Here is a 12,161-nt window from a genome sequence, read left to right as displayed (position 1 = left end):
AGCACTCTTTCCCAGGATCCTCAGGGTCCCTGCTCCAGTGTCAGCCCCTCAGAGAGCCTCCCCTCACAGCAGCAGCCTTGGCCTGCACCTCAGTCTCTAACACAATGACTGTTCATCTCAGAGTTGAATGTAAACTCCCTGAAGGAATCCTATAGGCTGTTCCTGCCATATCCCCATCTGAGCCTAGCCCAGTGCCTGGCACGTGGGAGCACTTGGCACATACTTACTAATTTAACAAAGAAGCCCAGGACACGAAAACACGGACCTGCACCATTGCACATATTAACACCATCACAGTCATCTGATGAGGCAGGCGCTATTATTATCGTCATTTTGTATGCAGGGAAACTGAGGCACGAAGAGGTTAAGTTGTTTACCCAAAGTCACACAGTAGTGTCAGAATTCAAAGCCCAACATCTACCCTAAAGTACATGCTTTAGACCATTACCCTGTGTTTCCTGTGTCCTGGGCTGAAGAAAGGTGTGATCGGGTTCTTTCATTTAACCAATCATACACAAGATGGGAAGCCACCATATGACCCAACTTTGTCGTGTGAGTGAGAGTTATGGAAATGCATTTTATAGAAATATACTGAAGAAGGCAGGGAAGGAAACAGACCAAAATCATTTTAGTGATCATCTCTAGATAGTGGGGTTTTCAGATGATGTATATTTTCCTCACTATACATATCTGCATATTCTAAATTTTTTACCTGGGCTAATATTTAGTATGGTGATATTAAAATAGTTGCTTTTCTAAAGAACATTATGATGAAGGGGCCAGCAGCTGTGAGTCCTGTCTGGGAACAGCTCGGGGCAGAGCAGGGGAGGCATTGGAGGTGGGCCACCCCTGTCCCTGACCCTAATAGAGGCTTTCTCCTTCTGACTGTCCAGGACATCATCGAGGGGGGCAACCTTCGCATCCCGCTCCAGGAACTGCACCAGATGATCCTGACTCCCATCAAGGCCTACAGCTCCCCGAGCGCCACCCCCGAGGCTCGCCGCCGGGAGCCCCAGGCCCCGCGTCCGCCGTCGCTCATGGGCCCCGAGAGCCAGAGCCCCGACTGCAAAGACGGCGCTGCAGCCAGCGGCGCCACAGCCGGCACCTCCGCCGGGGCCAGCGGCGGGCTCCAGCCGCACCATCTGAGCAGCTGTGAGGGGGAGCTGGCTGTCGCCCCCCTGCCAGAGGGGGATCTCCCCGGGCAGTTCACACGTGTCATGGGAAAAGGTAGAGCCCGATTTCCCGTTTCCTCACCGCCTCCTTCTCCTCCCTCGACACCACTAGCCAGGGCTACCAGTCCCCAGGGGCTCTCCTGGGTGCTGGACAGACGGCCTTCCACAGCCGTGTCATCAGCCCATTGTACAGATAAGGAAAGTGTGGCTCTGAGAGGTTAGGGTATTTGGATTTAAACTCAGATCTCTCTGACCCCCAAAGGCCTCTTCCTCAGCCTTGTACCCTTGCTCTCCCACTCACCCAGGCCGGGGCCGGGGGCCTTCCTGGTAGAGCGCTCATCAGGTCTTGGACCTTCCGGCTAAAGCAGCGATTTTCAACCTTTTCCATCTCATGGCACACAAACTAATTACTAAAATTCTGCGACACACCAAAAAGACATTTTTGCCAGTACAACAAAAAAATATAGGTATAGTTTTGATTAATTCACAGTGGACGGTTGTTATGTTGGCTGTTGTCATTTTATTTGACACCAAGGGAAAAGAGATTAGTGCCCCTGACTAAATAGCTGTGTATGTTTTAGAAATTCTTGCAGCACATCAGCGTGCCACGGCATACCAGTTGAAAGACGCTGGGCTAATGTCAGCCCTTACCCACAGCCCATGCACGGCTGTGCCATAGGCATGTCTGTGGGGTGGGACAGAATTCACACGTGGTCCTTTGGATAAGAGCACCCTCTCTACCTGGACGGTCCTGCGCCTTCCCTGGGGCTTAGATCCTTCTGCACATACCCTTTTCAATGTCCAGTGATAGAATAATTTGTGCTTGATGGGTAAATCACAAGAAATCTTGATCATTTAAGAAAGGTAGTGAATGCCTGTACTTATGGGAAGGAGAAATAATTTTTTCCTCTTTATTGTTCAATGTTTGAGACCATTTTAAAGAATTAAGTTTTTACCAAAAGAAACTCCCCATGGTACATGTCCTTAAAAAAAAAAAAAGACTTAAATCCATAAAAATCTGTTCAGAGGAGGTGACCTGTAGCATTCCATGGAGCTGAAATCCCAGTAGCTTGATGTCTAGGGTGGGTCTGTGGCCGCCCCCCACCCCCTCACGCCCTGGCCCTCTTCCCCACCCATGGGCTGCAAGGCCATGTGGGATTAGAACAGACGACCAGACCCCATGGATGAAGGGCCATGTGGGGCTGATTACCCAAGTGTGAGGCACGCCAGCCCCCTTCCCTGTGGTGAGACGCACGGTGAGCTCAGCCCGCAAGGGCCTTGTACACCTCTGGCACGGCTTTTTTACAAAGTTTAAACAATTAAATTATAAAATAATTTTATGTCCAACATAACAAATTAGAACTTAACAAAATGATGGACAGTGAAAAATGACCCTCCCACCCCAGGCCCTACCGTATTATTCTTCCCCAGAGGTGACCACTATGGACAGATTTGGCATGGCCCTTTGGAAACTTTGTAACCCTACACAAGCACACGATTGTCCTTTTTACACACCAGAACAGGTCTTTATGTTTTTCTGCAGCTTTTTTTATATTATATTTTTAATATTGCTATCAATAGCACCAACTCATTCTTTCGGAAAGGTCGCATATTATTCCACAGTGTGCATGAACCATAATTTATTTAACAGGATCCCAATTAATGGACAATTGAAGTGGTTTCTAGGTTTTTGTTATTACAAACACTGCTATCCTGCAGTGGTCCCCAACCTTTTTTGGGCCACGGACTGGTTTAATGTCAGAAAATATTTTCACAGACCGGCCCTTAGGGTGGGATGGATAAATGTATCACGTGACCGAGACAGACGTCAAGAGTGAGTCTTAGACGGATGTAACCGAGGGAATCTGGTCATTTTTTTAAAAATAAAACATCATTCAGACTTAAATATAAATAAAACAAAAATAATGTAAGTTATTTATTCTTTCTCTGCTGACCAGTACCGGTCCGCGGCCCGGGGATAGGGGACCACTGCTATACTGCAAATCTATGTGCAAAGACGTGGTATGAATGGGATTCTCTGACAGGTTAGTTATACAGGGCTAAGGAGAGAAAAAAATCATGATGCCCAGGGTTCAGGTTTGATCTACTGAGTGCAAGGCATTTTCACTTCTACTTGATGTCTTGTGTCCAGCCATCTCTATGGCGGCCTTCCAGATATTCCCGTCAAAATCAGAGTATCGAGACGCCCAGGACAAAAGCTGTGGCCACGAGAAACCCAGCGGTGTGTGTACTCAGCCCACAGACTAACTGCTCTCTCTGTCAGCACTTACCTGAGTGTGTAGGTGAACCTGCGTGTGTATAAACACGTATCACTTTGAGCAATAGCCCTCCAACGACTGGGCAGCAGGCTTCCTGCTCGTGTGCACGCCCACACAACTCACATCCTAAAGGCTGTGCCAGCTTGACTCCTCCAAAACGAAGTGTGCGGTTCATTCACAAAACCGTGGGGACTGCTCTGTGATCATGTCGATGGTCTTTGATGCCTTCGAACTCCCTCTCCAAAGGAGCCTCTTTCAAAGATAGAGCGCAGGACACTGCTGGGTGCTTCCTCTCCCAGAGTGTCTGTCTCAGGCTGCACTGCAGAAGGCTTAATATAGAATGGTATGCCTGGAATTAATCAAAGGGGCTTCTCGAGGCAAGGGCTCCCGTGATGACCAAGCCTTTGACTTCAGTGGAATGAGGAGCTTCCTGGCCTTTTTTGTGAACCTTACGTAAAGCCTCAGGCACACATACCTCTCAAAATACTGGTCCTGAAAGGAAATCAGAGGCAGAGCTCCAGGTTAGGATGGGTGTGCATTTTTCTAATTTATTCCCCCCCCCTTTTTTTTTAATTCACAGTGTGCACACAGCTCTTGGTCTCCAGACCTGATGAGGAAAATATAAGCTCCTATTTACAGCTCATAGACAAATGTTTAATTCATGAGGTGAGTAGTGACAGATTTCACAAGGCTTTTTTTTTTTTTTTTTTTTTGCTTAGAAATGGTTCTGTTTCTGTGATGTGATCATTTGGGTCTGTTTTTGTGGGGTAGATGTCACAGAGCTCGGGCAGAATGCGGCTGTGGTGGCCTCAAGCCTAAACATGGCTTGTATGTTATTTAGGTGGCCAAAGATTCATCTAGACCGAGCTCTGATGTGCAAGGGAGGGTAAAACACAGGCCTGCCAACTAGCCCTTGACGTTTTCAGGTCTTTCAAAGGCTGTGAAATATTTTGCCTTTTGGCTCTAGGCAACCTGAGGATGGGTTGGAGAAAGTGTGCAGGAGAAATGATGTGTGTTGCTTGTGGCTTCACGGCCATTCAGCTGTGTGCTGATTTGTGTCTTTCATAGGAATTGTATTTAGCCATCTGTCCTGTTGAAAAACGACTGAGGCAGGCTGGAGCCGTGCCTACCAGACTCTCAAAGCCAGCCAGCCAGTCTTCGCGACTGAGCGAGGCAGGTCCTGGCTGCCCTGGGGGACATGTGGGGACAGGCAGTTGTGCCTCAAGTCCAAGACGCCAGTGGCTTTATTAGCGACTCTCATCCAGTTACAGGGCCAACCTTAGGACTGGATAAACCTAAGCACTGAGGTCCTTTTCTGGGATTTTGACATGAGGATAAGAGGGTAAAGACCTTCAAGTGTCCTCACCTTTGCTATGGTGGCAGCCAGAACCCTGGGAGTCCAATGCGCCCCAGTCTGGAGAGGAACTCAGTACAGAGGTCTGGCCCCTCCCCCACCCTCTGGCTGCTGTTGTGCTCGGTTCTCCCGGGCCCCCACCTCTACGATCTGACTCGACCCATCCTCACCTGCAGGCAAGCAGCCTCGCTCTGGGGTTCCACCCCAGCCACACCTTCCCCAGCCCCTAAGCTCTCATTTTTGCAATTTTCTCTTATACTGGCAGCAATTCTGGTGTGTATCTCTCCCCACCCCCCCCACTCAGCCTTTCTGTTTCCAGTCCTGACCCTGCACTTGTTTTGACCAGCAAAAAGCCACAGAAAGAAGAGAAGGCAAGAGCACATTGATAAATTTCAGAATTCACTCATTCTGCAGATATTTATTAAGCGCCTTGGCCCTGGCCAGGCAGCCATGGTGTGAAGGTAGTGGGTGAGATGAAGGAAAACAGACCATCACCTACATGGTAAGGAAGCCTATGATGAAGCCCTCCCAGCATACCTCAGATCCCAGAAGAGACGCAGGGGGCACCTGCCCAGAGCCAGAAACAGGAGTTTCCTCTGAGTGCCTGCCTCCAAGCTAGCCCTGAAAGGCAAGCGGTCAGTAAGGAGGCAGAAGAGTGCTTCGGGCACAGAGAGAGCAGTGTTTTGAGGGTCCTATGTCTTGTAAGGGAGGACCCTTGGGGTAGGTTTTGAGAGAGACTGACCAGGGGAGGAGCCTTGAAACTTCTGAGAAGGAAACAAGTTCCCTACTCCCTCTCCCACACTCACTCTCAGCATTGAGCTTTCTAGAGGCTGGAGGTCAAGTTGCCTCTATTCCACCTAAAGTCTGCTGAGACGTCCCTCAGAACAACCAGCCCCGGCTGCCTTGGCGGGATATGCAGAGCTTCCTCACGGGCAGGCGACCACAGCCTGGCTCCTGGCTGACCCTTCCCACTGCCCGCCTCGTGCGTGCCCTCCCTGGGCACCATGGCTTGCCTTTCTGCTTCTTTCCACTTTTTCTCCTCGGTTGCTCAAGTGACTTAATGCAAAGATGGCACCATGTGGACTTCTCTGCCAGTGAGAGGCCACTGCGGCCACAGAGGGGCCCCTGGGACACAGGGTCACGGGCAGCAAGGAGCTCGGCCGTGTCTGCCCACCTGGATTCACTTCGGGACGGTGCTGCCTGTGCTCCGCTTTGGAAGGGAAAATGTTGTTCAAGACTTTTTATTATTTTAGTTCGAGAAAGGAAACTTGTCTGAATAATTGTCCATAGCCTCGGGTTGCTCCGTGTGTGCAGAGCACGCCCTCGCTGTGAGGGCCGTGGAGGCGCAGGCCTCTGGCCGCAGGTCCCCCCGCTTGGGGACAGACCCCCGGCCGCAGGTCCCCCCGCTTGGGGACAAACCCCCGGCACAGCCCCAGCCTGCCGCCCTGTGGCCAGCTGGGAGGGGAGGCTGCTGCTGCTCCAGGGAACCTTCTTTTCTTCCGGGATGCAGGGACCAAGGCCCTGAAGTAGTTGAAGGAAGAACAGGAAAGGTCTGAATTTTGTGTCTGACACCAATCGCTGTGTCCCGGGGATTGTCATTCCAGGCTTCTCGCCTTCTTGCCATTTTGAGAAGGTTCTAGGAGGATACGCTCTTTGTCCCCTATTATGAGGGTTTTTACCCAGCCACAAAGACCGTCGGACACATCTTCCTCCAGACAGACTTATTGGTCTGGGCCTGACAGGGACAGAAGACTAGCTAGTGGCTGGCTGGCTGTGTCTGGGCAGTCGGAGTGTGGAATCTTTCTTCCCCGCCAGCCCAGCCTGGCGCTGCCAGGGGAGGGGGCTGAGGTGTCTACCAGCCAGCCTGTTGCTCACCCAGGACCCAGCTCTCAGAAACCGCTCTGAGCCAGCCATAGCCCAGCCCCCTCCCCGCCCCCAGCCGCAGCTCCCAGACCGGCCGGCTGAGGAGAACCAGCCACCAAGCACTCTCAGCACTGCGGAGGGGCTTGCTCCTTCTGCATCCAGAACTCAACGAGCTCCAAGCCCCTGACTTGAGTGAATGAACTGACCTCTCTGTGGCGGCGTCTACATTTCCATATTTGTGGATGCTCTTGGTCACCATGAGAGAGGCCGTGTATGGACTGGTATCCTCGGAAACGGTTTAAATGCACATCTCTAAGGCGACCCGTTTACTCCTTAGTCACTTGAAACTCAGGCTGTCCTTCAGGCTGGCTCCACACCAGCTCAGGACTCTCATTTTGAGCCTTTGAAGTCATTTGTGAGGGCAAAAGGGGATCGTTGAATAACAATCGTGACAAACACTCGTATACCAACTCGTATACCGAAGGACTGCCCTGTGCCACTGAAAATATCTGGTTAAAAGTATCTTGAGCAGCATGCATTGAATCATTACTAAGAGCCAAGCACGTCCTCAGTGTCCTGAGTGCTTTTCATGTGTTAGCCCATTTCGTCCTTACAGCGTCCCTCTGAAGTGTTGTCATCCTCAGTTTTCAGAAGGACTAGAGTCTCAGATAGAGTAATTCACATGAGGGTGTGTAGGGACTCATGCCCTGTCCGTGTGCATCCAGAGCCTTCCTCTGACCCTCTGGGCTGGGCCCCCTCCTCCAGTCGTCATGACCAGGGTGTCTGCATCTGGTGTCCGCACTTACCATTTGGCTGAATAAGGCAGTCAAAAGCAAAACCTGTCCATTTTTTTTTATTAGTCCAGCAGAAATGTTTGCCTTTCGCAGTTCTCGGAGGTCCTCGTGTCTAGTTGGACACTCACCAGGCATCACAAACAAGTGAGGGGGACCACGGAGGAGAACCGCATCCTCACCTCTCAGCCACTCACTTTAGAGAGGGGTCAGCACCTCCTTTTCTAATGGGCCACTAGGTGCCTTGGTTGGTAACCCTCCTGGATGATTACGCTTAATGGTGTGTCTGGCTAAGGTCGCCCAGGAGGAAGGGGTTTGCAAGTCAATAACTTCCCTAACAATATGACTAATGTCCTTTGATTTTGTTCACATAGCTCTCCTGTGTTTAGGTCCTTAAAGATTAAATGTCATCAGAAAGAAAATTAAGCTGTCATTTTTTTTTTTTTTACTCTATTTCAGGAATCTGTTTCCTTCATAGAAAATAGTTATATAGCCTATTATTCTAAGTAAGAGTTTATTGCTACTTAAATTTCATGCCTTATTGACAAAACTACTTAGGCATGTTATCTCCATCACTGTTAATGCTAATCTGTCAAATCTGATGGATTTCCCACCGCATGCGGACCACAGTTCGAGGTGCCTGACAGGGGATTCCTGTATAGCATGGGCAGTCCTCACCATCTCTAGACACTCCACGTCCAAGTTCTGCCTGCAGCAGAATGACCAGGGCACTTGCTGCAAACACAGACGCCCTCGACTCCCCTCCAGGTCTATTAAATCAGGCTCTGGGTATATTGGAGGGGGGCCCAGGAACCTGCATTTTAACCATCTCTTTGAGGAGGTTTAATAGAACATGAATTTGAGAGTCTCTGCCCTGGAGACACATAACCCCTAAAAGTCCCTCCCTGGGCCATTGTGCACCCATACTTGATAGATGACAGGGCAGTAGGCAGCATATCTCCACACACCAATTTTACTAGAAAGGACTTAAGAAGTCATGGGATCGACCCATCTTCTTAAACTTCACACAAAGTTTAGGTGAAAACAGGTGCACTGGGGTTTTGGTTAGGGCCACGGGATCCCTTAACTGGAGATTTCTCAGCCGAGCTCTGACATGCAGAGACTACACTCCATTTTCTGAAGCCCAAGTTGACCATTCAGGGTGTCCACACACCATCAAGCACATTGATTTTTGAAGTGGTTTAGCATTTTCATTGATTATGAAAATGCAGGTGGCCTGCAAAAGCCAGAGTATTGAACAATCAATTTTGCAATTTATTCTTGGTTAATAAATAGAGTCCAGAGTGGAGTCGGAAGAAAGGGCAGATGGGTATGGATCTGCCAGAAATGCAGCCAAAACCAAGGGTTATCAAAAGGTTAACGCATGCACTTTACCAGGCACTTCCAATGCCAAATAACGAATTTTCCGTGCAGGTAGCTCACAAATGAAACTGACTGCTGCCTGAACGAGGTTGGAAAACAGGTGAAAGCAAAGCAACTGCAGAGACGCCGATGTTCCCCCCCTGTTAATTGCATGTTTCTCCCTCTAATGCCGGACTGCGTCACCCATTAAAAAGTCCTGTTTGTTTTTGCAGGCATTTACAGAGACGCAGAAAAAAAGATTGTTGTCATGGAAACAGCAGGTGCAGAAGCTCTTTCGGTCTTTCCCTCGGAAAACCCTTCTAGACATATCAGGATATCGACAGCAAAGAAAGTATGTTGGGATTTCACTCTTGGTAATGCATGATGGTTCCCAGGTGCCTCGTTGCCTGCCCGGGCTCCTGGGGCAGGACATGGCAGGGCATTCCTTGTTCACCAGGACACCCTATGGCAAGTTCCAAACCGCATTCCTTAAACAGGTGGGGTTGGGAAAAGCTGTAGAGAGAAAGCATTCCCAGAGGAAGATCTGAATACGATCTTTTGTGACTCACTTCACATGGTCAGAATGACGTGACGGTATTAGTCTGGATGCGGAGAGTGGGTATGATTTAATGAATGCTAACAGAATACTTGGTAGTTTAACCCTAAAAGGTGGCTCTGAAAGGATAAAAATGGACAATTCTATCGGCACCTTAAGTGGTAGTGTAATTTTTTTCTCTCTTCTAGCTGCAGACAAGCTAATTATAGTTGGTGGCCGGGTAAAGAGCCCAGTGCTCGTCTATTTTGGTTGGAGCTGCAATCTAAGAGTGGAACAGTACCATTCTTGATTTTTTTTCATAGTACTTCAGCTTCTTGGATGCAGTTAAAAATAAGCCTCGTTGTACTTTAGACCCCATTACCTTAATCTGGCTTTAAATTGAGGAATGCAATTGCATATTAGAGATGAATTACAGTGACAGCCTGAAGGAGGAGTTTAAGGGAAGGGGTGAACAATGACAGGGAGTCAACTAGGGAGACAAGGGAATGATGATACAAATGTCCTAAAAAAAAATATCGCATTCTATTTTACATTTTTAAACATGAGCAGATAAATAATAATTTTTTTACTTGTACCTAAAAAGTTCTGAATTCATTTCTCAGTGCATATATGGAAGCTCTGTGTTGTTACAAATCTTTGGCATTTATTTGTATAAGTGTGCCTTAGAACATCCTTGTTCTAATATTATTTAAGGAAGGTAAGACCAGTTGGAATTTGTGAAGTCTTGATTAAAGATTACAGTGGTACCTTGAGATACGAATTTAATTCGTTCTGTAACCGAGCTCGTAAGTCAGTCAACTCCTCTATCAAACTGCCGATACTGGACCCGGGCACCAATGCGCCAACTAGCGGCAACTCCCCGAATCACGACTTGTATCTCGGAATTTCGCTCGGATCTCGAACAAAAAATACGGACCGAGTCGCAGCTCGTATCTTAAAAAAAATTCGTATGTTGGTCTGTTTGTATCTCAAGGTACCACTGTAATGTAAAAATTAAATTATCATATTCCAGCATATAGAACAGTGTTATTTATTAAGCAAACATGTAGCACTTACTATCTGCCAAGTGGTATCCAAACACTTTAAGAATGTGAAGACATTGAATCCTTGCAACAACCATATGAGGTAGGGGAGCTACTGTCAACCTCATTTTTCAGAGGAGTCAGCAGGCAGTGGCATCCAGGATTTGGTCCAGTCGGGCCTCTTCCGAAGTCAGTGGATGCCAGGCAGCTTTCATGGTCTTTGACTCATGTGCAGAAAAGATGGACAGGTCAAGAAACACTCTTTATTTCCAGTTCCCTGGCCCCCAGGCCCTCGGGAGTCGGCCTTCCTGAGGAGCTGAGCCAGATCACCGCTGCACCCAGATGAGAGGCCAGGCCTGCTCTCCAGCCTCCTCCCCTGTGGCTGCCCCTTTCCCAGCCTCTCTCTCTTCTCGTCAGGGCAGCGGTCCTTCTCCCACATAAGAGGAGGAGGTTCCTGGCCTTTTACAACACCAGCCCCTTGGGAGCCAAGTTCCAAAGAGGAAGAAGGAGTGTAGAAGTTGACAATGAAGAGAGAGCTTTGAAGTTCTTTGCTGTTCCTCCCAAAAGTTTCATCCCCTGCCTCTGTCTTCCGGGCCTTGTCCTTGGGTTGCACCTGAGTTCTCATGAACTTTGACCTTTCTTGAGTATTAAAACTATCTAATTCTCATATTGGGCTAACCCAAGGTTTACCAGATTGATTAGATAAGAATGAGTTCAATCACCGATTGTAGATGTTCAATTGGAGGTTGCTAAAGCTCTAGAAAATGATTTGTTCTGCTTAGTATTACCTCTGGGATCTTTTTATGCTATTAATTTGCTTTGAATACCTGTTTCTCTAATAATACAAAGGTAACGGCAGCCCAGCCCCTGCTTGACTGATCACAAATCCCAAATTAATTGGTTCTTTGATTCAGTCTTTTCACGCATTTCAAGGTAATGAAATCAATTGGTTAGATTTCGGAAGGCTGAGATGGGCGGAGGAAGAGAAATGAAAATTTACTTTTGTCGCTTTGTGCTGTCCCCAGAAAGAATGATTATTTCATTAATGCTCGAGATCTTCAGTAACCTAAGTGTTCAGCATGGTTGTCAAGCAGCGGCAACGCTCTCGACAAGACCGGCTTTGTAATAACCACTAAGGACGCCACAATAGGGCCCCACTGTTGTTAGAAAGATATCTTAGTCAAATTCTCCCCACTCCCACCCATTCTATCCCCAGAGCATTCTGGGCTTTATCTCCACATACCGCCCAGTGAGTGCTAACTTTAGGACCGCCTAGAGCCCTCCTTTCTCCAGTGACTAATTGTCCCCTAACAGACCCCTCTGCCCACATTATATTGCTTAAGATACACTCTTGCCTTCCTGGAAGCACAAATCATTTTTAGCATCATTCATTGACTACTGTGTTTTGCATATGAAATAACGTTTAAAAAATCCAACCAAAAAGGAAAATGAAAGAGAGAGAGAGAGAGAGAAAAAAGCCATTCATACTAAATAAGGAAAAATCTTAGCGAAATACTGAATCATCTACCAGGTGGCCAAAATTCTGACTCTAAAAACCAAAGGCCTAGTTTTCATCATTAAAAAAAACAACAAACAACCACCTCTTGCTCTCCACCTGTCACTCATAGTCAGACTGTCCTTCCTCCAATGGCGGTCTCTGCAATCACATGAAATTACTCCTACCCCTCCTGGCTTGAATTTCTTCTTTCAAATCAAACATTTTAATCCTTAGTCAAAGAAGAAAGGGGGGAAGAAAAAGGAG

The 12,161-nt window shown here is 48.0% G+C and overlaps 1 protein-coding gene across 4 annotated transcripts in view; it reads left to right on the top strand.

Annotated features, from left to right (window-relative positions):
• Window positions 1-12,161, top strand: part of SAMD4A (sterile alpha motif domain containing 4A) — a 215,541-nt gene that overhangs the window by 185,411 nt on the left and 17,969 nt on the right. For all 4 annotated transcript variants that reach the window (XM_066342344.1, XM_066342342.1, XM_066342345.1 and 1 more), the window contains 3 exons: window positions 894-1,227; window positions 4,032-4,117; window positions 9,055-9,173. In XM_066342344.1, coding sequence (XP_066198441.1) covers window positions 894-1,227; window positions 4,032-4,117; window positions 9,055-9,173 — 539 coding nt within the window. The remainder of the gene's footprint in view (window positions 1-893; window positions 1,228-4,031; window positions 4,118-9,054; window positions 9,174-12,161) is intronic.

Source organism: Saccopteryx leptura, chromosome 6 (assembly GCF_036850995.1).
Source record: "Saccopteryx leptura isolate mSacLep1 chromosome 6, mSacLep1_pri_phased_curated, whole genome shotgun sequence".
NCBI classification, from domain to species: Eukaryota; Metazoa; Chordata; class Mammalia; order Chiroptera; family Emballonuridae; genus Saccopteryx; species Saccopteryx leptura.
The sequence above is the reverse complement of the archived record's forward strand: the minus strand, read 5'-3'. Positions and strand labels throughout refer to the sequence as shown.